The 27,868-nt window shown below is 46.0% G+C and overlaps 1 protein-coding gene across 4 annotated transcripts; it reads right to left on the reverse strand.

Moving 5' to 3' along the window:
- Positions 1-1,331: 1,331 nt before the first annotated feature.
- On the reverse strand, positions 1,332-27,766 carry kctd15b (potassium channel tetramerization domain containing 15b). 4 transcript variants are annotated; one of them, XM_030415239.1, is made up of 5 exons: positions 26,710-27,766; positions 23,646-23,821; positions 16,819-16,963; positions 11,199-11,504; positions 1,332-1,741 (listed from the first exon to the last, which is right to left on the reverse strand). In XM_030415239.1, the coding sequence occupies exons 1-5, from the start codon at positions 26,716-26,718 to the stop codon at positions 1,583-1,585; spliced, it is 795 nt and encodes a 264-aa protein (XP_030271099.1). In that variant the 5' UTR covers positions 26,719-27,766; the 3' UTR covers positions 1,332-1,582. The 4 variants fall into 4 exon arrangements, with proteins under 4 accessions (XP_030271099.1, XP_030271098.1, XP_030271100.1 ...); XM_030415238.1 differs by lacking the exon at positions 26,710-27,766 and adding an exon at positions 26,323-26,703; XM_030415240.1 differs by lacking the exon at positions 26,710-27,766 and adding an exon at positions 25,749-26,257.
- Positions 27,767-27,868: the final 102 nt, after the last annotated feature.

Genomic DNA, 27,868 nt, shown 5'->3' on the forward strand with positions numbered 1-27,868 from the left:
GGGTGCGGGGTCAGGGCAGCTCCGAGCGGGGAGGGGAAATGTTTTAAGTGCAAAGAAACAGTAAGCATTTAGAGTACATCTCTGACGACGGTCACGAGACACACTGGTAAACGTCATCTTCTCCACGTCGGCCCCTTCAGGTCTTTCACATTCTAACTCACCAAAAAAAAAAAACGAAAAAAAAAAAACGGCAATTACCCTCCGAGCTTGTGCAACATCGACCTGAATTTCACAAAATTTTGCAAACTTTCTCAAACTTCTGCCAAAAAAAAAAAAAAGCGAACAAAGGTTTTGTGTGCTTGCGAGCGAGAATCCGATCCGAGACTTGTGAACAGAGATATGTTTTTAGAGCTAATAAGCAGAAAATTCCAGAGCACTTTTTTTTTTTTTTTATGTGCGCTACACATTTGACTATAAACAATGTTGAAACATCCAGGTTCTCTTCCATCCCCGTTTGAACAATGGGACTTTTTCCGGCTCTGAATGCATTGCCAGCCAGATCGCTTTAGCCACATAGCCTGCAGACATCTGAGTTTCTGCAGCTACTGCCAAGAAAACGCTCCCTCACAAGCCTCTCGAAGCCTTAATGAATACAACGTTCATACATCCTTCATATTGGAGAAAGGAAAAAAAAAAAAAAAAAAAAAAAGAGACATTAAAAATAATCCTATTAATAATAATTGTTTACACCATGTCATGATAAGAACAGCAAAAAGGAGCAAGAAGAACATACTTTTAGAAACAACAATGAAAATTGTAATAAACAATCAGTTTGGCGAACGATGCTGCTCGAGACGAGGCTCCGCCGTCTGTAGCTCGGCCCGTGGAGCGAGGTGGGGTGGGGGGGTTGGAGGGTTGGAGGGGTCTGGGGGAGCTGGGGCCTTTTGGGGGGGGGGCGGGCGGGGGACTCGTGAGATGGGATTATGTCCTCTTCCTGTCATCCATTACAGCGTCCTCTGTGCCAAAGCTTCCTTGTCCCACAGCAGGCCAGACTCAGACGAGACACGGGCCTCATACAGACACAGAACTGGATGATACACTGCTGAAAGAGGGCCAGAGGGGTGTGTGTGTGTGTGTGTGTGTGTGTGTGTGTGTGTGTGGAGGGGTGGAGTGCATTGGGATTCACGGGGGGGTTGGAGGGGGGGCGGTGGTCACGTCACTCCCGGACACCTTTTTCATGAGAAAATGAGGACAAGAATCAACCAGTCACGGCGCTTAAATGCTTCAAGTGAGGTGCTGTTGAGTCCGTTTTGTCGCTGCTGTTGTTTTCATCACAGTCCCAGATTCTTTGGGCGTTATTTAACATAATGAAAAACTTTTGCTGCTGATGCTTTTTTTTTTTTTTCTCCTTTTGTTTGGTACTACATTCCCCTTCGAGTTCTGCAGAGCTGGCGAGGTTAACAAGCCTCTGCTAATACTTAGGTAAGCTGGGGTTTGGTTGTGGTTCTGTTAGGGCAGGGAGGGAGGGAGGGAGGGAGCGGGGGCGGGGGTAGGCAGGGTGGAGGTGTTGGAGGGGGGGACGGTGTGAGAAGATGGAAGGAGTACTGGGGGTTGGAGTTGGCAGTCCCTCATCCAGAACGCTCTAGTCCAGGGGTTCCTGTTTTATCCTGATGGGAGTGTTGATGGAGAGACTCCGCCGGTCCTCGCGACACAACACGTACTCGCTGAACTGGGATGAGTCCACGCCGCCGCCACAAGACGCCGCCACGCTGAAACCTTTCTGGAAGAGGCGCTCCAGAACCTGCAGACAAGAGGAAGGAAGGAAAGGTGAGACAGGGGCATTAAACGGTGAGTTCAGAGTGCCAGTGCAAGCCTTTTTCAGTGGATGACCAGTTCTAAAAGTTGAGCTGGATTCAACTTTCAGCAGCAACTTAGCGACAATTTAGCATGTCAAGGTTAAATGTTTTATGACTTAATCGCTTTTAAGGGGAACATAACTTAAATCTTAAATATTATATTCTGGGAAATAAGTTTATTTACTTTCTTGTGAGAGTTAGATGACATATATCTTAATATTTCGCATAGGCTTACATGTCTCTACGCTAAGACGCTTTGCAGCTACAGCTAGCAGCTGGCTAACTTTGCTTTGCACCAGAAACAGGAAGAAGCTACCTTGGCTAAAACCCAGTGAAACAATTTGTCGTTTTTTTTACTTTTTGCACAGTTTTTGAACAAATTAAACAAACTAAATAAAATGTATTTGTAGGGTTAAATGTGAGACCTCAGAACGGAGCCAGGCTACCTGTTTCCAGACTGCTAGCTTACGTTAGCCAGCTGCTGGCGATAGCATCATATTTACCGTACAGACATACTGATCTCCTGATGTAAGTGTTGGCAAGAAAGAGAAGAAATACATTTCCCCAAAACAATCTATTTTGTGTGTGATAGATACTTTTCCGCTCGTGCTTTTCCGAGCAGATCCGTGTCAGTTGTTTACAAAAATACGATGAGAATGTCAGAAAGTTTAGCGCCAGACTCTCCGTCAGAAGTTAGAAGTCTTCACATCAACCTCAGATCTCCATCTGTCTCAACATCCAGCATGTGTCATTAACCTCCCCCCCTCCTCCAATCACACGTAAGTGATGGAATAAAACCAGAGGGCACTCCGACATCACACCACCTCTGCAATATTCATGCCGCTTTTGCTGCAATGGCTACTGAACCGAGGGGCATGAGCTCAAAGGGATGAGGCGAGCCGAGTGCGAGCTAGGTGTGTTAAGGGGCTCAGCGTGGTGATTACTGGAGCTCCTAATTTGAGTAATGAGGCCGGGGTGAGAGGAGAAGTGAGGTCCGTGAGCGAGGGGAGAGAGCGACGTGTGGGGAATGAGGATGGGGGAGTTCTGGGTGATCTGCGCGAGGACAAAGTGTCGGCGCTGCGGGGGAGAGAACGGAAGACGGGGGATGCGTGTTAGCCCTCGAGCGCGGGCATCGATACGCACGAGTCCAAATGCAGATAAACACCGACACAAACACGTGAACTCCAGCATCACTTTTTTTCTCCCTTTCTCCTCATCTGCCGAAATTCTTGTGGGATGTTGTTCTTTCGGAGGGGGCATATCTAAATCCCAGTGCGAGGACTGCCGTGTGTTTACTTATTCCCCCGTCCTTTTTAATGGAGTGTGCAGCGCATGGAAATGAAAGGTCTCGCCGACGGCTACCCCCTTCCTGCCAGAGATGTTGGCGCTAAAAAGATCGGTTTCTTCAGCCTCCCGTACACACACACACACACACACAAACACACTGACACATGCACTCATGGCGAAAGGATGACCTCTCTAATTACAGGAGCGAGGGCCCCATCGGAGGGCTAAAGTGGGGCGTTTAAGGCCTCCAGGTCGGAGGGCTGCAGCCTCGTCTGACTGGGGATTAGCACAACAGAGACGAGCAGATAAATCACACACAAACACACGGCGAGACCGCCCGCACGTGAGCGCGTGTGTGAATGCAAACTTAAAAAATGCAAATTGCAGTTCACATATCATCAGCGCACACTTGTTGAACAGACCTGAAACCCAGCCCCCAATTTCCTGATTAAAACAAAAAATGTGGGCCGACGTGCTGCTTGTGAGAAGGACCCCTTGGAAATGTACCCCCCCCCCCCCCGATCCTTCCCCCTCCTTTTTAGTCCTCCGGCCATACGACGACGACAAACTCTGTAATTTGTGAGACAGAAGGGGCGGCAGACAGCTGATGGTGAGGATGGCTAATTAAGAGACCTGCCCAAGCATCAAACACTCCCAAATCCATGACAGACGACGGAGGAGCCTAACGATTATGGAAATGATATTACATAGCCTTCTTTGATCATTGCATCACATTGCATTTTTCCCCATCATCTCGTAACGCATGTGGGACTCCGTCATGTTCGGCAATGAATTTGGTCACAGAGGAGAATGGCCCGATCAATAAAGATAGTCTGAAAACACTTTTATCATTAATGCATGGCAACACAAAAGACTTAAGGATATTATTATAGATAGTTGTAACTGATTCAAGAACACTGTAATGACTATAAGAAGCCATAAAAAACACTTCACATCCAGTTTGACACAGTGAATTAGTGCCACGGGGGGGAAAACAATACATTAAATAATTAAGATGTATCCAAGCAAAAGGTTTCGATGTCCACAGGACAACGTCCTGAAATCAATCCCAGCTGACAACAGAAAGTAATGTACCCTCTTAAAAAGCTAACACATGTCCTGGTGGCTCAGTTCAGCACAACATACTTGTGACTGCAGGCTTTCACATCCCAGCTTATGTTGTACTTGTGCAGATTTCTCTGCTTACTTTCCTGCCTCACTCGAGCGAGACCCTCGCGAAAATATTGCAACAGCGAGTCGAACAAGATCAATCTGATTGGTCAAAGTTTCACTCCGAGCGCGACGAATTCTGTGAAACGCAATTACAGCTAATTAGCATTCTCCTGTTTGTTTTCTCCTTTTAGTAGACACCACTGTCAGGCTTACAGACGACCTTCCAGTCGGGCAGTATCGCCTGTGATCACGTGTGAGGAATGTCACATTTCTTTTCAAAACAGGAAATTAGACCACAACAGAACAGAAAGTTGCTAAATTCAACCCTGAACTTTAGCGCCTCTTCTTCTTCTTCTTCTTCTTCGTCTCTTCCTGCCTGTGTGATCGAAGCACAAAGCTGAATTAAAGCGCCCCCCTTCATCTCTTCATCGCCCTCCTCATCCCCAGTGATCCTCACTCATCTGAAACATAATAAACCATTCTCACTGTTACATGGTCGACTTGGCTGCACAGGGATCTGCCCCCAAAACACACACACACACACACACACCACGCGGTATATAAGCATCTCACTGAGCTGCCACTCAATCTGGGGATGCAGTCGGGGGAACAAGAGGGGATATATCAGCCTCCCGTCTCCAACCTCCCAGCACCGCATATTTCCAACACAGCCAAGATGGAAGCAGGAATCAAAGTGGAGGAGTCTCAGGGCTGGAAACCGGAGCATAATGTAATATTGATGGCCACCGGAGTGCACACACACACACACACACACACACCCTCGCAACACCTCTCCGGAGGCGCTGGAAGACACTTGCTCCTCGTGGCACGGGGGCTCGGGGTTGATTGACACGTATGACACACGCTGCAGCATGTGATGGGCGCCGCACTCAGGGGGTGGCTTTTGTTTAACTATGCACAGCCTTTAATATGTGACACGGAGCGCTAACTGCAGTCCCCGCATCGCATCCTCTGCTTATCGCTAGCATCTGGCACAAAACAGCCGAGAAGCTCCGACTCTTTTCTATTTCTCAAAGCCATCTGCCAGCTTCTTCTTCTTCTTCTTTTTTTTTTTTTTTTTTTCAGGAATCATAAGCGACAAAAACACTTTGACAGCGTGATAAAGTCTTATAGCATTCGTAACACGTTATCTCGTAGCTGCGTTCGCGGAGCTGACGAGATTGAGCTCGACGTCACAAGTGGACGCTTTAACGTGAAGCGTCTTTAAGTTGTAAGAATCCAAGGAGTGATGTCGTTCAGGTGAACCCACCTGGAAAACAAACTCTACCACCAACATGAGCGACACAGGGAACAGAGGCACTGAGGGTCTCTTCTCAAAGGGACTGTGAGTGCATGTCACTACTAAACTTCTTTATATAATGTTAACTAAAATGTACTCAAGTAAAATACTTATAATTTTGACATATATTTGACAGCAATAGCTGACAGTGTTCTTTGTAGATTCATATATATATTCATCAGCTCTTATAATGTGATGCAATCTAATAAATTAAACAATAAATGCATTTTACATAGTAATCCACCAGCTATAATACTCCATTACAATAACGCTCATTCTGAATTATGAGTACTTTTTCTTTCAGCACAAACACTTTATAAAAATATGAAGTAAAATATACTTTTATGTGAGTAAAGGATCTTAATACTCTGATTGTATTATTACAGATTCTTTCTTATATTAAAGGTGCAATATGTTAGAATTTGCCACCTCTTGAGGGGTTCCACCAACAAATGGGGGGCAGCGTATCGCCCTCAGTAACCGCTAACTGCTGCAACCTGTAGCTGCCATTAGCTAATTAGCTCAGTTAGCCGTGCAGCTGGTGGTCTGGACTGGGAGCTCGGAGTGGTATTACGAGAATGGACAGGCTAGCTGGTTAGCATGCTAACTTCAGTAGATATGTCTTTAATTTCTTTGACATGATGTCAAAACTCTTATTTCTTCTTCAGGTTTTGTTTGTTTTTTATCTTTAAGTTGATTTCTTCTTTTTATTTAATCTGTTGACAAACTTTACTCTTCCTCTTCATCCTCGTCTCCCTCCAGGTGGATCATAACTCCCGCTGGGTCACTTCCACAAAGATCTACTCTCCGCTCCCTCACCTTACTGCATCCTACAAAAACACTTTAAAAACACTTTTCTGGCACTGGCAGCTGAAGCTGTCGGCAGGCAGCGTCGTGCGGGGTTTTACCCTCACGGAGCTGCAGGTTAATCTGCCGCCTGTTGGGCTCTCCGAGTGCCCCGGCGCTGCGCTCCACCCGCTGAGCCACACAGGCAGTGCAGAGACCCCTAACCACAGCGGTGTTAAAGTCTTGTTCTGCCACTGACGAGCACAGCTGAGGTGTTTGTGTGGCCTTGTCTGCTCTGATGAGCTGTGCTTTCTCTCTCCGCCCGGCGCAGGATTGATGGAGTGGCAGTGTGACATGTAAGAGAGTGTTGCGACGTGTTGCGTTCCCCCCGCCTGGGCAGCGGGGGGACAGGGGGCCCCTTCTCTACGACTGCCTCCGCTGTCACATTGATGAAGGACGGATCGGCTCTGGTGTGATCCGAGTGCTTCATCATGGTGATGTATGGAGCAGCAGGCCCGGCTCCAGCTCTGGGACGCGTGTGTGTACACCTCTGTGGCTCTTTGGCTAAATGTTTTCCCTCCGTTAAGTGCCTCTGCAGCTCTCGGTTTTCTCTCCGCTGGATCTACATCACAGCGCAGGTGGTTTGCGTTATTCCCTAAATTCCATTCATGACTTCATGGAGAATCACTCGCCAAGGTGGAGTTGTTTATTCTCACTCTCTCACATTTGAATACACATGAGAAAGGGAACTGAAGAAAGGGCTGAATTTGCAGCGTACACTGTAAGCCTCTCAGGCTTTTTCTCCCTTCTCTCTACGGGCCGACACAAACAGTCAGCATCTCTATATTTCCAAACTGTAAATAGATGATGACATAATAACATGACATGAATTTAATACTCTTGAAAATAAAGTCCTCGAAAATGCTTTGAATATTACTTAGAAGCGATTACACTGACCTCAGGGACGTTACGATATCTCAAAGCGAACACAGACTGAATAATAAAGCGTACAAACTGGGTATCTGTGTTGAGAAATGTCACGTGATCCTCATTGTGTCCAACGTATCACAAGGTCTAGCAGTTCCCCGGCCCAGGGCGAGACGGCAACAGTACCTTAGCCTTGATAAAATCATTCGGGACCAAAATGAATTCTCCGCGCGGGGACCGCCAAAATAAATTGAAAACAGCGTACATTTACAAGTTGTCATAAATCCATCTCTTTCTTGTCAGGACCTCCTCATAAAAACTGTTCCAGACAGCGCTTCGTCTGCCTCCCACCTCCACCACCAACACCCCCCGCCCCCACCCACCCCACCCGACACCGCCTTCTCTCTCTCCCTCTCCTTGGCCTTCTCTCTCTGGGCAGGGTGTGGTGGTTGTGTGTGCGTTCCCCTGGGTTGAGGGGTCCAGGGCTGAAATCAGATCAGAGGCTCATTGTCTTTGGCGGGTAAGACGAGGATTATTTTCCTAACCTTCTCATACCTTCACGCAACAATGAGAGAGGACAGAATGAGTAAGCTGTTTAGAAAAATCTCTTCTTACACCGAAAAACACCTCCATCTGCTCCCTGTGTCCTCATCTACATCGACTCAATGAGCCGGGCCCCCTTCTACTGTGCCTGCATATGTGTGTGTGTGTGTGTGTGTGTGTGTGAGTGTGTTTATGCTTTTGATTTTTTTTATTTTGTGCATCCGTGTGTCTTAAAGGGGCCGGGCCGCGAGATAAAAAAAGAAGCCCGACGCCGAACGAACGCCACCTTCGCTGCGAGACAAAAGGGAGCATCGCTTACAGGACGCCTCCGAAGGTCCAGCTCCTCCTCCTCCTCCTCCTCCACCTCCTTCTTCTTCTTCTTCTGCGAGCAGGTTCGTCTGACAAGGAGGGTTTCAAGCTCAGCTCACCTGCAGAGGAGCGGCCTCGGTAACAAAAAAAAACCCCCCTAAACAATAAAAAGCTCATTGCAGACCACGTAAAGTCGGGTGCGCTCACGCTCCATAACCGGCGTCGCTGGTAAACAGAGTGGGAAAATGTTGTGTTAGTTGATGCGGCCAATTAATTATATTGCAAGTCATTTAAAAATCTATAAAAGAAGTATAAACCGGTTTAGGCTGTTTGAGAAATTGTAAGTATGGTATTAAAAAATGCAATACGTGTATTTCAATCGCCCTGAGCGGTGTTATATTGGAGTCTTTTTAAAAAAGGAGCTGTGTCTTAAAAAGGAGTAAAGCGTAAATTATGCATATCATTTCTCTCCCCCCCCCCCCCCCTTCCACCCCCCACCCTCTTCTCCATTCCTCTTCTTCATCGTTTCGCAGGAAAACATGGCCGCAGTCCACACGTGCTTTGTCCCGCTTTTCGCTCGGCTCGCCTCCCTGGAGGTGGTCTCTCGCACTGGCAGGAGGGAGGTGGAGGTGTTAGAGTGCACCAGCCTGCCTGGGAGAAGCTCCCTCTGGGTGCTGGAGGGGGGAAGGCTCCTCTACGTGTTGGCCTGTCTCATGGCTGCGGGCGCTGGAGTGTGTTATACGGAGCCTGTGGTGTGAGGCTGTTATGTTTCTCCCCCCGTTCTCCCCTCTCACAGACCTCTCCGGGTAACAAAACTGTAAAAACTAGTTTCTGAAGTTGTTTTTAGCGTCTCGCTGCTTCACTTCGCACTCTCGCTTTCGAAACGAGGAGATTATGCATCTCGGCCCAGACGGCCTGCTTTTTTAAAAACCGTACAACATGTTCACAACAAAAGATTTAAATCAGCACCATATTCCTCGACTGTGTGTGTGTGTGTGAGAACAATAAAAAGATAAAGAGCAGCCACACGCTACGACGAGCAGCTCGGGTTTCACATCTTGCTTCAGTCCACTTGGAGGCTGTGACGGAGTGAAAACCTACACACACTCTGTGCACCTGTTATTACCTCTGGTAATCTCTTGACAAACTGACTGTGGCTCCATCAGAGCAGCTATTATCTCAGTTAGTGACAACATGCTATTATCTCCGCCGTGGCACAATGCAGTATAAAAAGGGCCGCGAACGGTGCCAAGCGCCTCACAGCGAAGCTTAGAGGAGGAATTTTAGCTTATAGGCAATGAAGGAAAAAAATGAAAGAGCACAACATCAGGCTTTGTGCCGGCTGGTGACCTGAAAAACAAAATCTGTGAGGTGACACAGAATATCACGACGACAGCAGCGTCATGCTAAGGCTCAGTAACGCCGGTGGAGCCGTGCCGTGGACGCCACGGCGGCTGGCTGCGCTGTAGAGATGCCAGCCGGGTGTTTTAAGTGCGTGTGAGAGTGTTGACGGGCGGCTTCGGCCTGCTCAGCAAAAATGCTTCGCTGGGTAAATAAAGGGTAAAGAAAGGCTCCACTGTGGCAACACGCAGAGTGTACACAAGGCCGCAAATCATGTTGACTGACTCGTTGTGAAGTGCCTCCGCGTCCCACGGTTAACCTCAAGAGACGGGACTGATCCCGTAAAGCACCTCTGGTGGAGCCAACAGATGCAGAACTCTAACGTGTTTGGACGAAATCGAAACGGGGGCGCCGTTGTGAAACGACGAGGAGAAATGTGGATTTAACAGAATGATTGTCTCGACGCAGTAAAGATTTTATTCCTGGCTAAAGCCCTCATCGTAAAAAAACATAATGTTTTTAATCAGGAAATAAGCAACGTGTTAGCTGAAGTTACTCTGTTCCCGCGCCAGGAGTTATTCGACCCGACATGCTGCACATTGCGTCGACTCACCAGAGGCCTTGGCCACTGCGAGGAGCTCCGTAATCAGCTTCTCTGGACGCTCTCCGTCTGTATTTCGTGCAGTTACCACAGCGCCAGTTCGTCAACAGTCGGATTTCTGTGTGTTGTTTAACTCGCAGGACGTCGACTCGTCTATTGGCGGTCATTGTGCTGCATGTTGTATCTCTGAAGCCGCTCTGTGTTACATCCAGACGTCTCTGTTCCACCACAGGTTCACTTTTCCTCATACTGAAATCCATCTTAAGAACCAGAGACTTTCTGCCTAATATTTCTTAGTATCCTGTAGATTTAATAGATTGCTTTCAGTTGTTTGGGTGGCGTTATACTTTCCAGGTTTTTACAAAATACAAAACTAGGCTACATATTATGAAGTTAATGTACGTTTTTATGATCTGGTTTTACTGGTTCAGTGTGTGTTAGTGGGGAATACGTCGCTATTAGATGGGTGATTAACAACGAGGCTCCAGACGAGACTTTTCATTTAGGTGGACAAGCACAACATTTAACTCATTATGTCACTGATTTTAAAACAGGAATAAAGTGCCAAATATATGTTTTTCATATGTATTGCATGCAATAAGAAATTGCAAGAAAAAACCCACTACTACTAAAATAGTTTGAGTCCTGTAACTTTGTTATAAACACTTTGTTAAGTTTATGTTTCTCTATCAATCACAGTATAACAAATCTGTAATATTCCTAAAATTAAGTCAGATCTGGTACACGATGTGTCGAGACCTAAAAAATGACTTAAGTGGTATTTGTTTTAAAGTATTTCTCCTAGAATATTAAACTTTTCATGGCTTGGCGCCTTCTTATCTATCTCATATTGTAAAACTCCACAATCCAATTGTAATCTTTTCATAAGGTGTCACTATAAAATAATTGTAGGGACTGACTGTGCATCCTCCTGACTTTTTTCACATGTTATGACTTCTTTCGTTGCCAAATCAGTTTGTGCAAAGAGGAGAAGGAATCTGATCGATGATCTGTCCCGGGCTCATACGTAAACACCACACCGACCCACGGAAATGGAATAACTTCCGTTAGGACAAACAGAATAACAGCACCGAGTCAAAGTACAACCAGCAGAAGTGTGTTTCCGGTGTCTTACCTGGACGGAGTTGAGCCTGCAGTAGCCATTGAGGGGAAAGCGGATGACGTGTGTTGGGTCCTGGTTCCAGCCGGCGTTGACTGAGTTGCACATTACGTCTCCGGTCTCGGGGAAGATCTCCTCGATGAGCACCTTCTCCCCGCTCAAGGCGATCCTCTCGCCCAGGTCGGGCGTGACGCGAACCACAAGGCAGTCGCAGGGCTGCGCCATCCGTCGTTGCTCGCGCTCCTGCTTCCAGCGCTCCAGCTCCTTGATCATGGGCGTCAGCTGGTAGTAGCGCGCCTCCTCGTACAGCAGGTGGAAGTCCTGCACAGGAGGAAGAAGGTGAAGGTGAGTGCAGGGAGTTCACCAAGGTCATCAGGACCAGACCCCACACATATACAGCGTTCTGTCATATTAACATGACGGTACAAGGTGTTCTGTATTTACAACGAATCCTGATATATTCCCCACGGCAACTAGTGACAAAGTGTCCTTGAGCGAGACACTTAACCTCTAATTACTCGAGGAGAGCTGCTGTGGCTGCTTCTGCACTTTGACCTTTCTGCTGTAGTAAAACAGCACCGGTGCACGCACTGGAGAACAAATAATTACTGCACATGAATTTTTCTGAATATTTTCAGGAAACACTTTTATATACACGTATCAGATACCACCAGTGTCCTTTGTCCTCACCGTCCATTATAAGAAACCTTAAGAAAGGAGTGTTCTTGTAAAGTCAGGAGTAGAAAAGTTAAAATTTATAATCCTGCACTCTTGGTGAATTGATCTGGATGAGAATCGGAGAAATACCACGAGATAGAAAAGTACAAAACTGATCTTTGTTCGTCCTTTTTACATTTAGAATCTCTCACTGCCACACATTTGAAAACAGAGTTCCACATCTCACTTGTTAGCACGTTAGCTTAAGACATCTTCTGGAGAGGAGAACAATAAACCAAGATCGGCGATGGCCTCCGACCAGCAGGACAACACTCAATAAACAAAGCATAGCCATGCTGCAGCTCTCCCTCACAGTAGCTCTTGGCAGAGCCGCGCTAGCCTTTAGCATGTCTCAGCGAGCCGACTCCAGAAAGGCCGTCAGTAGGGCTCCAGTGAAGTGGGATGGTGCATTCCTGTGTGCAGACAGTCTGCAGCAGATTGTCTGCCTCTCCCTCCTGGGCAAAGCTTGCTGGGGGCCATTTGCCCCTGCGCTCTTGCCTCTAATTTCCCACAAGACCAGATGGCACCATCATTCACCGCTACCATAGAAAATACGGAGAGGCGGAGGTTCGCGATTGGAGGCAGACGGGAGGTGAAGGAAAGATATGTGCAAGTGAACATGAGGACAATCATCAGCCAAGGAGGATTTTTTAATGTATTCCTCACATGGAGGGAGTTTTATGTTAATGAGGCTCGTGGCCCGATGTTAAGCTCCTATTAGAACAAGATTTAATTAGGTTACACCTAAATGCTGCAAATCTTTCTGCTAAACAATTAGTAATTAATAAATCTGTGTTCTGATTAGTGTTCCAACATGACAAAGAATGACAGCTTAATCCATTCTTCGTTTGCGAACTTGACATCGCCGCCTTTCGAAGTTTATTCCTACGCGACGCTGCCGGCTATACGTTTGTGTTATTTGTATGGGCACGTGTCGGGCTGTGCATTTGGTTACGTGTCGAGTAGCGACAGATAGAGGTTGTTCGTGTCGGCGCAGTCTAAACGCCCTTGAAAAAAACGATCTGATGTGTGTTTGTGCCGCGGAAACAACATATGTTTCGTATAGTCCGCATCATTGGTGGCTGTGGGTGCAGGAGCCGCCAGGGAGCCCCGATCTTAAAAAAAGAGTTCTTCCCCTTTTCCACTTCCACGGACCACTGCTGGGTATAGAAACAGAGCATGGCAGCAAACAGCATATTCATTAACCCTGCTGCTTCTTCTCAGACTGTTTAGCCTTGAAAAAAAAAAAAAAAAAAAAAATCCTCGCTCTCTCTGGTTTACCCCGTCATCTAAGCCGTGCCTTCATCTCAGGCGTGCGAACGACACCCAAATACAACTCCATCTGGACGAGCGTTGACGCAACACATCTTAGGCTGACGGTCTAATATTTAAGATTTCAGAATGCGAGAGGAGGTTGCAGGGGGAGGGAGGGAGGGGGGGGAGAGTGGGTCCTTTTTTCCCTTTTTCTCTCCCTTTTCTCCCTGTCTTTTTCTCTCCTGGCCCTCTTGCTGCAGCTGACAAAACTCATACTGAGACGCTCCCCTTCAGGCGGCTCTCTGTATCAAAGTGTAGCTCCTCATCCTTCACAGGTCTGAAGCCATGGATGGATATGTTTTTAACAGGGGTCTGTCTGCGAGGCACTTTAGTCATCCTGAGCAGCGCAGAAAACAACAGAGTAATCCTAAGCGCTGAGGTGAGGATGAGAGGGAGACAGGGCCAACAGCTCTGTCCTGGCTGCTGGAGCTGCTGCTACTGCTGCCAGCTCTACGAGACAATTCATCCCCGAATCCTGTGTCCAGACAGCCCGTTTGAGCTTCAAAATAATGATCCGACCTGATCGCCCACCGGCAAGGCAACATCTCAGGGAAGGACAGAGGGAGGGAGAGACGGAGAGGGGAGGCAGGGGAAGAGAAGAAGAGGAAGAAAATGATGGAAACTGTCACTACGAGGGCGTCGGAGGACTGATAAAGACCCGCCGTGTGTTTTGGACAAAACCGGCCGAGGCGCCACACAAGTGGAGGCGAACAGCCGGCTCTCATCTAACACACAGCGCGCACAAAAAAACACAAAACATTAGCTTTTGCCTCTCTTTAGCGATTGATACCTGAAGAAACAAAGCGTTATTGATTTAAAGTGCACCACAGAAGCCCGAGTAAACCGACGCACAAACCACTAAACTCTTAACGGTTTGTAACCGTGCCCCCGATATGACTGAGCATTGCTTACACTCTCGTGATTAATCGCACTTTGAATAATGAGATGAGGGGGGATATTAATAGTGAATATTTTGTTCCACTGATGTAGGCTGAAACATTTCTTTTTTTTCCTATTCTGCTCAGACTTTCACATTGATTTAGCAAAACACACAGCGCCGCGGCTGCCAGCAGCAGAACAGACCCAGCCCTCTGGCGACGGCAGGCCTGATTGTGTTCAGATAAGGACATGCTCAATTCCGCCTCGCACTATTTGCATTTTTTTTATTTTTTTTTTTCTCCCCGGCTTCACGCAAATTGAAAGGTATGCAGATCAACGCGGGGCTTATGCGAGGGGATCGTAATGAGTCGAAACAATGAAGCCCGATGCGTTCTCCTCAACCGTGGCGCCTGATTGGACTGTCAAGACTTCACAGGAAAGGGAGGGAAAAAAGGCATGAATAAGAAGGGAGAAACTAATCGCTACTGAGTCAGGCCATCATTTGCAGAAAATATGCAGCGCTTTCATGTCATGTTCTGTTGTCTGAGGTTTGGCTCTCGCTCAGACTATCCGTGAGGCCCGGAGAGTTTGCCCCTCGGCGCTGTGTGGCTCGGCCTCGCCTTGTTCCCTTGAAGAGAATGATGAACAAGCGCCAGCCCGGTGGAAAGGTCACGCAAGTTAAGGTGGAGTAGAAGTGGAGAATAGAATACACCTAGGAAACAGTATCACTGGATAAAAACCTTGAACAGGAAGGAGCTGTAGGCCGAATATATAATCGCTCTGACAAAGCCACATGTGGATGTGCGACTACTTTCCGGGGCTGAGACTCGCTTAATAGTAATGCCATAAATTTGGTTTAAAGGTGCAATGATGAATATTTTAATATCAACAATCGTCTCTGCTGCTAGAGGTCCGTCAATCAAAACAAAAACAGAAGACGTGACCAGCATGGGATCATGGGAGTCGCCTGTCGCGTTAAAGAACCACCAATGCTAAAGAAAATCTGTCTACGTTGATTAATTCGTGGAAGACATATTGTTTTAGTTGACGTTATGTTCGCAGCCTTCCTTCCTCGTTCTCTCCCTCTCTGTCCTGGAAGTTACAGCAACAGGCGACAAAATCAAACGCGCCGCAACCTTAACAAATTAAGTTTTTCTAGGTTTGACGATTTTCTACGTTTTTCTGACGTTTTATCACTAACACGTGTTTTTTCAGTATTGAGAAAATGCTCGACCAACCGAATACCCCCCAGTGATGGAACGGAACTAAGCACATTTACTCAAGTGCTTTTTAATTTGAAGTACTTTTGTTGAGCATGTCCATTTTCTCACTACAACTAGTGTAGTTTTTTATTTAACCCATTACGTTTATTTGATAACTTTAGTTACAAGTTACTTTGCAGAATGCATGCTGCCAAACCAAAAAATGTATTCTGATAACCAAAAAATTGGTTATTGTGCGTAACAATCGGCCAGCTTATACTATCCAATATATACACACATAAGTTAACATATGTATTTTTGATACTTAAGTACATTTATTGCCAGAAAATAGCTTTTTTTTTTTACGTACATTTAATATCAGATACTTTTACTTAAGTACTATTCGAATGGCTGGTTTTCATTTTAACAAAAGTAATATTTCTAACACAATACTTTTACTTTTACCAAGTTTCATTAATGCTACCGACCCCAAACAAAACGACAGAGAGCAGAAACAAGACTTAAAATAATGTCTGATGGATGAGCAACGTTTTCTTCATACATTTATCATGGATATCAATTAAAACAGCTGCTTGCTTTCAATATTACCATGTTACTCTTACCATATACTTAAAATGACCCTGTACGGATGGGAAATCAACAACGGTCCCTTCCTCCAGATGCATGAAACGAGTGCGTGTTCACTTATATCGAGACGAAGAGGATTCTTTCATGCAGACGCTGAAACAGGAGCCAGGTGTGTGCAGCCGAAGCAGATTCAACGGCCCACAAAGTGTGTGTGTGTGTGTGCACAGATGCACGTTTACGTGGCTACAGAAGCACATTAGTATTATATTAAAGCGCACCAACATGCCGTGGATCCCTGACCGTCATGGAGAGACTTCCTGTCTGTGTGGGAGTCGGTCATCAGAGCGTTGGGAGTGTGCAGGGCTATTTCACCTGGACTCACCTCTATGGAAACCACTCTGAGTGAGAAACAACAGCTCAGGGCTTTGGCACACACACACACACACACACACACACACACACACACACACACACACACACATCGCCGGGCCATGCACCAGCTAGCCAGTTAGCATTTTTATTTTTTTTTTTACCTCTCCACCACTGTAAACTCCAGCTGAGTCTGTTCCATATTTGTCTAAGTTTCCTCTAATTACTGCTTACGCTTATACTACAGGTAATTAATGTGTTGAATGGAAGGAGGACGAGGCTACGTCGGCATTGTGAAAACACAACTGGCGGCTCTGTTGTGGTATCAGGTCTATTTTGGATACACGCAACCCCCCCCTGAGAGGGCGGGTCGAGCATTAATAGATGCAAACACGTTCGCACTTTGGTGCATCATCTGGAGGAAAAAAAATCAGGAGTTTTAACACAATACTACAGCGAGTCCGGGCAGATGGCTGAACATACTCTGCGTTTTTTTTGTTATGTTGTTGGAGCTGATGGTGCAGCCGAGTACACACGATACAGTATGTTGTGGTGCAGATATGTACCTTGAAGTCATCTGGAAGGAGCAATTTGCTGGTCCTGAGGAAACTGAGAATGTAGCGGAATATCTCGCCGTCCCGATCTATGAAGTAGTGCTGCTTCAAGCTGTCCAACACGATGGGCTCCGTGCCATTGAACAGACGACTGATTCTGAAAATTGAAACACACACACACACAAACACAGGCAGCCGCACACACACACACACACACACACAAACACACACACACACACACATAATGGAATGAGCCAGCTCCCTTCAAATGCATGAAACAATTACCCTCCATTTATTTTTCAATTTTATTAGCACTAAGCTTGAAATGCATTAGCATCCCAGGTTGAAACAAGGGGCTTAAGGCACCGTTCCTCCATTCCAGACTTGTTTGAAGTGTCCCTTCTGCAGAGAGATTATAACAACACACACGCTCCTGCTTGTACTTACAGAAATTAATGGCATGAATGTAGCATTACAGCTCTATTATTCCATCTGTCAGAGGGCTGGAAATGAAACAGAGGTAGGAGTAACACATACTAATGTGAAGAGGACCTCTGGACAAAATGTTCCACTTTTACAGTTTGACTTTTTTTTCATATGAATGCAAGAGAACTTCTGACGGCAGCAGCTCCACTGTACGTTGTTATTATAACATGTAAAAGACATCGATCACATGCTCTGCGTTTCCTGTTTAATAATTCTGCCGATACAGCGACGGCTCGATTGGGCAGAAATCGGACAGACGGGATGTTGTTTCGGGAGAAGAAACTCAAACTCTGATTTTTTTAGCATTAACAATAATAATGAGGTAATAACACAAACGCAGAAATATTTCTTTTTTTTTCCATAACTGAATAAACAGAGATGTTCTCAGAGGGAAAGAACAAGATCCCCCAGAACAAAAGTTGCAGCTAGAGAGGTGGCAGGGTCCGCCAAATGTGAGCAAAGTAAAACAGTATGAAATCATGTTTGTTTATTCAGTTCATTCAGTCATGAAAACAAAGAACGTTTGTTTATTTGGTTGGTTCAGACGTCGAAAAAAACAAATCAGCCAATGAAGATTTTTCTCCTCTGATTGAAATCTCTTCCCCAGAACTACACAATGCACCTTTAACGACTCTCTGAGTTCCTGTCTAATCTGTAGCGACCCATAATTCAATGGGCCAAATTACTACAAATGAGCTAAACACATTTTCCTTCGCTGTCATTGATCAGTTAAAGAAAATATGTCACATTTGCACTTTGGTTCTTCGGTTTCATATTTAAAAAGGCAAAGCGAATATTGAAGATCACCTAAAAGAGAGAATAACATCGCAGCAAATACCATCAATAACCATTTCCTACAAAGAAACGCGACAATTAATCAAAAGCGGTAATTAGATGTTCTGCTTTCACAACAACTCGGCGAAGCAATCGCACACTTGTTGCTGCCTATAGCGACCCTGGGTCAACCCTTCCACCGGCGCACAGGAAGATTAAGGGGCTTCGTTCCAAGTTGACTACAGGGGCTCATCAAGGCAAAGAGTGGAAATTGCTGTTATCTTTAAACTTTCATCACACCGTGTTGGCGCGCGCCTCGAGATACCCTCGGACAGATATTCATTTCCCCCCTCGTCTTTGTGTGTCTTCTCCCTGCCTCTTACCTGCAGGACCCTCTCTCTCTCTCTCTCTCTTCTCTCTCTCTCTCTGCTGGTCTAATAATCTCATCTGGGCGCCTCCACTCGATCTGTTTGTTCACTCCCACGTGCTGAAAAAATCCCTTTTCAATAATTCAAAAGTTTTCTTCTTCTTTTTTTTTCTTTTTAGCATCTCCGAAATTTGAGAGAACGCAGTTTGTCCGAGTGTTTGTAAAACTTTTGTTCCCCCCCAAAGCTTAAAAATGTTTGTGCAACAAAAAAAAAAAGAAAAGCGCTTTAATTTTGTGACTCATTCTCTCAGCAGAGAAACCTGGAGTGCCTGCGCTGTGTAAATAAGTCGCGGCGGTGATTTACACAAGAAATCTGTTGCGCGTAACCTCCTTAACGGGTTCCTCCGCACATTTCCACCGTCTCGGTGAGAAACAGCTCTTGGCAGCGCGCCGCGTTGCCGCTATTATCATCATTTTGATGCAATCAGCTCTTTAATCACAGTAACAGCTTCTAGGTCGGCTGACAAAGTTGTATGACAAAGAAAATCGTAAAACCTATTTGCAAAACGACCTGCACACACACACACACACATGCAACGAGCACTGCCTGAGCACTGCCATTGTCAAACTCTATTACGAGACAGTGTGAGGGAGCCGCAGTGGGGATGTCAATGAGCAAACAGCAGGGCCGGCTTCACTCATTTGACTGAATTTACATTAAAAAATCTGCTGCTTTGTAAAAAAAAAAAAAAGTGCGCGAGCTGGTTTTGGAGCGGCCGTATCAGGTATCTCCTGACCCCGATGTGTCGGCTCGACGCGCCGCAGCCATCACGTCAAATTCACCCTGCGTCTTCTTCTTTGACTTGACTGTGTGAAGAAGCAGAGCAAAGATGGTTCTCCCTCCCTCCACTCTTTCACTCCCTCTTTCTTTCTTTCTCTCTCTCTCTCTCTCTTTCTGTCTCCATCCCTCTCTCCCCCTGCTCGCTTTCTCTCTGGAAATCGATGCAAAATGCTTTATAAAAAACCAATACTCATCTCCCTGTTTCGCCCGAGGTGTTCCTTTCTCATATGGTCTTGCAATTCTTCCAGCTAGAATTTCACCATACCCCTCCAGGCTAACTCTGTTTTTCATCTCCACTTTTTTAAAAAGCAATTAAAATGCTGCCTGTTTTTCTTTTTCTTTCCCTCTCTTCTACTGCCTTCACTCTCTCTCTCTCTCCCTCTCTCTCTCTCTCTCTTTCTCTGTTGGTCTCCTCATTTTTTCCCTTTCTGTTAAATCCCTGAATTGTAGGGAAGGTGGGAGGGAGGGAGGGGTGTTTTAAACAGGTAGGGAGAGAGAGAAGAGGTATGTGTGTGAGTGTGTGTGTTGGGAGGGTGTGCATAGATGAATTAAGGGAGAACATACAAAAACAGGAAAAAAGGGCCAAAAGACAAGGAGTTAGAAGTGCAGCGGAAGTGAAGAGGGAGAAAAGAGAGAAACAAATGAGAGGAAGACAGAGAGAAATGGAAAAAAAAAGGCTATGACAGAACTGGAGAGGAAGACAGAGAGAGAGAGGGAGGGAAGGAGGGAGGGAGGTGGTGGGTGTGGGAGGTTATCAAGGACAGGAACAGCTCAGATCTCCCACCCCAGCGGTGCCAAGCGAGGGCAGGCAGCGGGGCAGTAGGTGGGCAATATCTGGCAGGATGCTCGCCGCAGCAGCTACAGCCGGGCCAGCGGCGCCGAGGCTGCCAGAAGACGCGTCTGCAAGGAAGAGGAGGAGGAGGAAGAGGAGGAGGAGGAAGAGGAAGGCAGCGCAGGTAGCACTGATTCGACGTGAAGACGACGGTGCGTCTGAAGCTAAAGGGCGTGATCGCGATGCCGTCGGTTTCTCAGAGAGCTCGCCCGAAAAGTGTGTGAGAAAAGTTTCAAGAGAAGAAAAAATCATTCTAATTTCGCAGAACATTATGGCTTAAAGAGAACATATGACAGCGTCTCAGTGTGACTCTTAACGCCTGTACACGTTTCTACATCTCAGCAGTAAATCAGCAACAACACTCTCTGTTCTCCTCCATCATTTTCCTACATGGCTCCACGATGAGAGCTGCACATACGTTGATATATTCTCCCGTACGAATGCTTTAACCACACAGCGCCACTCTTACGCTCACAATATGTTTTGCTAACAGTCACAGTTTGCATCCGCAGCTCCCGAAATCTTTTTCATCTGCTGTTTTGGAGCTCCATAACTTGACTGTTTCTGCGGCAAGGGGGCAACATTTAATTCTCATTATTATTTCATGTTAAGTGAGTTCAACTAAACTCCTTATCAAACAGCAGATTTTAGCTTTAGATCATAGCGGCATGTCGGCGCCATAGAGCCTCTTTAACAAGCACTCGGGGCTGCGATTAGAACAGCCGAGAGGCCGGAGAGTGAAAACACGAGGAAACGTAACCTTCTCTGACTCGCACGTTTGGTTTGCCGTGTTAAATGCGGTGATCTCGGCGATCAGATATAGAGGATCACTAAAAAGGAGCACGAGGCCGGCGCACATCCATCGTCTCTGGACGCAGACGACTCGTCTTCGGGGAGAAAAATGTCCAGTGGTCCTTTCAAAATAGTTTCCTTGTCTCTGAAACATTTCCCCTAATTTCCTCAGCTTCTGTTCAAGTGACTGCTCAGACTGTCCTCTGTGAGAGCTACACAGAGTGCGCATCAATGTTTCATGACCCCTGTCCCTTAATATGGGCCGCACAGAGGAAGATGAATAACCGCACATTAGTTACTAGACTAACTTTCTCTTGGCACGCTACATTATTTAGGGGCCAATCTATTAAAAGTAATCATCAACTTTAAACTCTTTAACCCTGCTCTTTTTTAGTCGTCACGTTTTTCTTTTCCTTCTTTTTTTTTTTTTTTTTTCTCTTTCCTCTGCCACCGTGCCCTGCTTGACCGGACATTGCCACGAGAAAAAAAAAAAAAAAAGGGTCCTGCAAGGCTTTGCCAGTGTAATTGTTTTGCTTTCTGCTGTCAGCCATTATCCTAATTCACACAAAAGGGCCCCTCCTTCCACTGGCTCCAGTGGAAAGTGGAGCCCCGAGGCCAAATGTACACTGAGGAGGCTGAGAGAGAGAAACAGTGAGTGTATGCATGTGTGTGTGTGTGTGATCCAGAGTGAGAAAGACATAGAAAGAGAGAGGGAGAGAGAGAGAGAGAGAGAGGGAGGAAAGAGCTCTCCGACCAACACTCACACTGGTATCCGGTCTTTACTCTCACTGTAAAAACACTGCTCGGGCGCTCTGACGTGACTCTGTGCTCCACTTGCATGGTGCCCCCCCTTTTTTTATGAAATACCTCTTTGTCAAGTGTAAAGCTGCACCGGAGCATTCAATAAAAAAAAAAAAATTATAATAAAGATGCACAATAACAAAACACACACATCCACGGAAAAAAAATCTAAATTGAAATCTAAAATAGTTTAAAAAACTGCGCGACGAGCTTTAAAAAGCAAAATGAAAAAAAAGAAAAATCTCCTCCAAGATCCGAATCCACATTAGCACATTTGATTAAAACCCTCTCGTCTCCGCGGCCCCCCTCGGATAAACCCGATGTCACGCCGCAAAGCAGCGGGCAACAAAACAAAAACAATCTTAAACCCTTTGTCTGGGATGAGCTTTATTTTTCTCATGACATGTTGGAGTCGGGAACATAAAGCAGAGTTGTCAGGGATTTCCTGTCAGCGGACTCCATGAATATCAAGACTTTATTACCAGGGGGATTATGTGGATTGTTTCCTGTGAGCCAATTTGGCAGGTTTTCTAACAACCTGGTGAATGTTTACCTTGGCCCACATGGGACTCCGTCAGCTGACGCACAATCGAAATCTGTATAATAAAGTGAATGACGCACGCGAGGTGCCTGAAAACACCCCATCGTTTTTTGTTTTTTTTTTTAAAAAAAGGGGGTGAAATCCGTGCAGTGGGAACGAGCAGAGAGTTATTTTTGAACTCAACCTCTGGTGGTGTCACCTTTGTTTGTGGATGGAGCTAAAAACGTGAAGTAAGTGGGAGGGTGGATTACCAACAGCTCTTACACAACCTGAATCATCATGACTAAATGTTGCAATGGAAGTGCATCAAATATATAAATATATATAAATGTTTCAGAAGATTAAGAGAGCACAAGTCCCTCTCTCGTCCAAATATTCAGCGAAGAGAAAGTGACACTTTTTAGGAGCTGACACGTCAAAGTTGAGCCATTTGAAAAACCTGGATTATAATACACGTGTCTTGGTAACGAGCCCCTGTGTTTGATGGCGTGAAGAGGATCTGATGGTGGTAAACGCTGGTTCTAAAACAGTCAAGAAAATCAATACGTAACACGCCAACGAGCTGAGGTTTTTAATCGGATTTGAAGCTGCCCTACATCCGCCGTGATGACGGCCACCCGGAACTTTTTACGTCATCGTTTTTACCCTCCGAGGATTTTCTAACAGCACCCTGACCCAGAGGCACGAAAATGTCTTTGAAAAAAACCTACACACAGAAATATAATGCGTGTGCACAATGTGCAAAAAACAAAACCACTCAAATCAGCAGTTAAAACATGAGTCCAGCTTGACAGCAGCTGAATTCTTTCAGACACAACCATCATGTGAAGAGAGATATAAAAAAAAATAAATAAACCAAAAGCCTGCGAGGTATTTATCAAACAATTAAAATAATCAGGACACACAAAAAAAAAACAATCAAATTCCTCATTCTGAAGCCACGAGAGTTTAGAGAATAATGAAGGGGGGAGAGAAAAAACGTGCCCACATGGTTTGAAAAGATATTAAACAGGAAGCTTCTGAGGTCACTGTCAGTGTGTCTGTCCTGATGCCAGCCTGCTAAATGACTTGTTATCCAATCAGACCTAATTAAGACAAACACCAAATAATGTCATAATTGATTTAGTGACTAAAATGCAGTGGGGAGCTTTTAAATAGTGACAAAACTGATTAAAATCTAGATGCAATTAGGATTTAATGTTATAAAAAAAAAAAAAATAGCCAGAATAAGAGATTTAAACATCACATTTAAAAAGATGCAAAAAGCAGAAACTCTGTAATATCTCCTTAATAATGATTCTCTCAAATATGACAAAGTTAACTTCCAGCACTGAGTTGTGCGTGAGAGAGAGAGAGAGAGAGAGAGAGAGAGAGCGAGCCACGCAGAGGACGGTGCGGGTCTTACCTTGAGTCTGGGTACTTGGTGAGGGTCGCCAGGCTGCTGGTGTACATGTGTCCCCCGACATCGATGTGCACCGGGGCGTTCGACTTGGTCAGCTGAGCCGGCAGAGGGATCCCCTGAGCGGCCAGGGGAGAGACCGGGGACCGGGTCAGAGACAGCCGTGACATGCTTCTTCCCTCCTGAAAGCAAGTGTAAATAAAAGCCATGGGAATAAAGATAAAGGCTAGAAAAAAAAAGAAAAAAGAAAAAGGAACAACAACACAGTGATCCTACACAGGGAAGCAGGTAGAAGTATCCTTTCTGAACGCTATCAGATCACTTCCATGTCTGTCTGGTCGCATATTTAGCCTGGAAATTATTGCCACCGCTCTAATTAAGTATGTTTGCATCTTTTCATGCAGCACCGGAGGCGAGGATAGGAGGATGCTTATTAGAGAGAACCGGGGTGAGAGAGGAAGAGGGGAGGGAGGGAGGGAGAGACACAGAGAGAGAGAGAGGGAGGAGAGAGAGATGGACGGATAGAGAGATGAGAGAGAGAGAGAGAGAGAGAGAGAGAGGGAGGAATGCTAGGTGTCAGCCTCCAGGGGAATAAAACAAACTGCTGCTGCAATATTCTAATTAAAGGTCGCCTTATGTGTTAGACGTGATGCGCCCAGACACACCAACCACCAATCTGCGAGCAAGGAAAACACGACGGGGAGGGAGAGAGGGAGGGGAGGGAGGGAGGGAGAGAGGGAGGGGGGGCAACTTTTTTTTTCCTCTTAGCACACACATACATTCAAAACAAAAGATTCAGGTGACGGCTCGTCATGTACCGACAGATGCGTGTGAGCTGCGTCGCTGTAGCTCTCCTAAGAACCAAGTTTACGACTGTGCGTAAAAACGCGCCGGGAGATTCATCCAAAATGTCCACAGGCCAAACCGTGAAGTATCCTTCTCCGTGCGACTCGAAATCAGGAGGAATCATGTTTGAAATCATTCCTCATAATAATAATAATAATAATAATAATAATAATAATAATAATAATAATAATAATAAAAAACCCCTCAGCGTTCACAGGTTAACACTGGTGTTGGGCTGCGGAGGCGCAGGTTTGGGACGTCGGGAGCACGCCGGTGCACGCAGAGGTCAGCACGGAGCCTGAGTCTGATTAGCTGCGAAAATGTTTGAGGAAAATGTTTTTAATTCGCTTCGACACGCCGCCATTTGATTCCGCGATGCTCCTGAGCGAGCAGAGGAGGTGGTGGTGGAGGTGGAGGAGGAGGTGATCTCCAAACTAACTGGTGCGTAATTTGTTTGCCAACAGCTGCAGGTAAAAACCACCTTCACCTCAGAGTGGCCACATTCTGGACGCGTCTCTGTTCAAACCAGCAGCTGTGGCGTCCGCGGGTTAGACTGAGAGAATCTTTATGTAATTGATGAAACAGAACCCTAACTAAAGGTCACCCGTTTTCCCACTTTACCCTCCCCTCCGGGCTTCGACTGGCGACACGAACCTTCCCCCGACCACAACAGAAACTTTAAACAACACTTCTTCGCTTCACATCTGGGAATCTAACAGATTCTGATCAGCGTCTCATCCTCCAGTAAATCAGGTTACTCTACTGTCATGACCGGCAACACTGAAGGCCCCGTCGTTAAAAAGTCCAGATCTGAAGCCCCTCGGCTCTGAGAGAGGTGACACGCACACACACACACACATGCACACACACACAGAGTGAGACCGGGCCTTCTTCCTCGCAGGGTGTTTCCCGCCTCACAGCAGTATCGTGTTCGTTTAATACGATTACAGGAGGACGGGATTACATTTCAAATCCCAGGAAGAGAGAGAGAGAGAGAGAGAAAAAAAAACTTGGAAGGACTTGAGAAGTTTGGGGTTCATACCGGGCTGTCCCACCGTGACTCTCTCTCTCTCTCTCTCAACCAATCAATTAACTAATTAAATCATCGACGTATTAAAAAAAAGGGGAACAAATGGAAAAGAAATAGACCCGCACATCTCCAAATTATCCTCCAAAATAAATCACATTTTCCAGCATCATTTCACATTTGATCTCTCACTCCATCTCCAACACACACACACACACACACACACACACACACACCATATATGATAAATTCCTCCACACAGGATCGCAGCAACTTTCTCCCTCAGAGCTGCCGCGTTACTGCCTCCCTTCCTTCCGCCGACTCCGTCTCCAAGCGTCGTGTTTCCTTATTCCGCACTCATGACATCCACATTAAATAATCCCCCCTCCTCCCATAATCCCACAGATAAAACGACCCTGTTCGATCCGAGACAACATCCCGCTCCACACGTACCCACTACTACAGTACGAGCACTGTGCGCTGCCTTTTAATTCAACTCCCCCCCCCCCAACAAATGCTCAATATGGCGTCTTATTCCCGCTGTACAATTACAGAAAATAGAATATAATCCCGACACGTGTAAATCAGCCTCTTGATAAAAAAAAACCCCCCACACGTGTTAACTGTCCTGTCTGCCAGGAAAGAAGCACCAGAAAAAAGAAATAAAGAAAAAAAGAAGCCCGTTTGTTTCGAGCACAATCCGCGGTCGACTCTCCTCATCGCAACCTGCACAGACTGAAGCTGCACCGTGCGTAAAAAAAAAAACAAAAAAAACATTTGGATTGTGTGGTATTAAATTTGTCACCCTACCGTTTCAAACATTGTAGGGGAGTCCTGAGGAAATCCGTGCCGGCGGTCAGTCCCAGCTGCTGTCCGCGTAAACCCCCTTAAAAAGAAAATTCTCAAATATTTTCTCCAAACGCCCCCGAGTTTGTGGTACAACTACACCAACCGAGCCATCCAAGCTCCGGCACGAACCTATACTGCCGCACGGGGGGGAAAAAAGCCAAGTCTTTGCTCCGTATCCCCGCACAAAAACTGCTTTTTTTTCCTCTTAAAAGACTCTACTACAGGCTGTGGCCGGGATGGACTGCGTGCAGAGTCTCTCTGTGGCTTTAAAAGGCTCTATTGCAAAGGCTGGCTCGACCTGTCCTCACCAAGCTTCTTTGTACCAAAGCGCACAGGAAGCGTCCTTACCTTGTACATAGATGAGACGATCTCCTTCCCCTTCTCTGCTCTTATTTGGATACGCGTAAAAAATGTGCGCTCTTGTTGGAATCCTTGCTCCGGATTTCTTCTGCTTCTTCTTCTTCTTCTTCTTGTCTGTCTTTCTTTCTTTTTTTCTCTTTTTTTTTTTTTGCCTAAATGAAACTGCCCCTGTGGTTTGTTATGAGAAGAAGAAAGCCAATAATCCGTCTCTAAATAACAGAGCAGAGCTAAAAAAGAAAATTCTTGCTCCGGGCTGCCCAAGCGCCTCTGGGCCAGGGATTAGGCTACAATTAGCTCAACTCCACTCTCTCGCCCAGGCAATTTTCTCAAGGAAGAAAAAAAAAACAAAAAAAAAAAAACGTGATACCCCCCCCCCTCCACCTCCTTATTCTCGAAAATTATGACTGCACAGATAAATATAAGAACTTATCTTATATTTTTCCGGCGCACACAAAAAAAGTAGATCGCTCCTTTTAATGGTGTGAAGTTAGGTCGGTTAGGAAACCTTTAACAGCCAACTGTTAGTCGCTCAATAGATATTTTTAAGAGCGGCGAAAAGCAGATTTTAATCATTGTCATTTCTGTCTGATGTAATAGTTCCCCAGGCAGTTCCAGCTAGCAGGCACACATTTCCATCTCCATCTCCAGCCCAAATTTAAAGTTTAAAGCCCGGCGAGCTGCCATCCGTCCTTCACCCGGGCAACACGCAATGAAGGCGCAGTAACTTGTTGATAAAAGTCCCAGTAGGAAAAATATGTTGAAAATGAAGAGATATCCTTGAACCAATATCTTTCACGCGGTGATTTTTTTTTTTCTTCTCCCAGTGTCGCTCTCTCTCTCTTTCTCCCTCCCCCTTCTCTCTCTCTTTCTCTCTTGCCTTAATGTCTGGAGTTGTAACGCCAAATTTCCTGCAGGCCATTAAAAATCAAATGACGTCCGCGGACATGCATGCATGCTGCTGCAGAGAGAGAGAGAGAGAGAGAGAAAAAAGCGCCCTCACAACCTGCCTGCAGCCAAATGCGCCATTTCAATTATAGCGCAGGGCTTAGATGGAGATATCTGCCCAGAACACCCCCCCTCCTCCCCCTCTCCTCACCCCTCTCCTCTCCCCGCTCCTCACTCTCCAGTGAAAGCAGGCAGCCTCCAG

Source organism: Sparus aurata, chromosome 4, assembly GCF_900880675.1.
Source record: "Sparus aurata chromosome 4, fSpaAur1.1, whole genome shotgun sequence".
Classification (NCBI taxonomy): domain Eukaryota; kingdom Metazoa; phylum Chordata; class Actinopteri; order Spariformes; family Sparidae; genus Sparus; species Sparus aurata.

Bases quoted from the DNA above. Each gene is read 5' to 3' on its own strand.
- kctd15b (XM_030415238.1), bottom strand. The intron at 16,964-23,645 runs GTAAGACCCGCA...TTCAATTTTCAG, and splicing joins ACCAAGTACCCAGACTCAAG to AATCAGTCGTCTGTTCAATG. The intron at 11,505-16,818 runs GTACATATCTGC...CCTCCTGTGCAG, and splicing joins TCCTTCCAGATGACTTCAAG to GACTTCCACCTGCTGTACGA.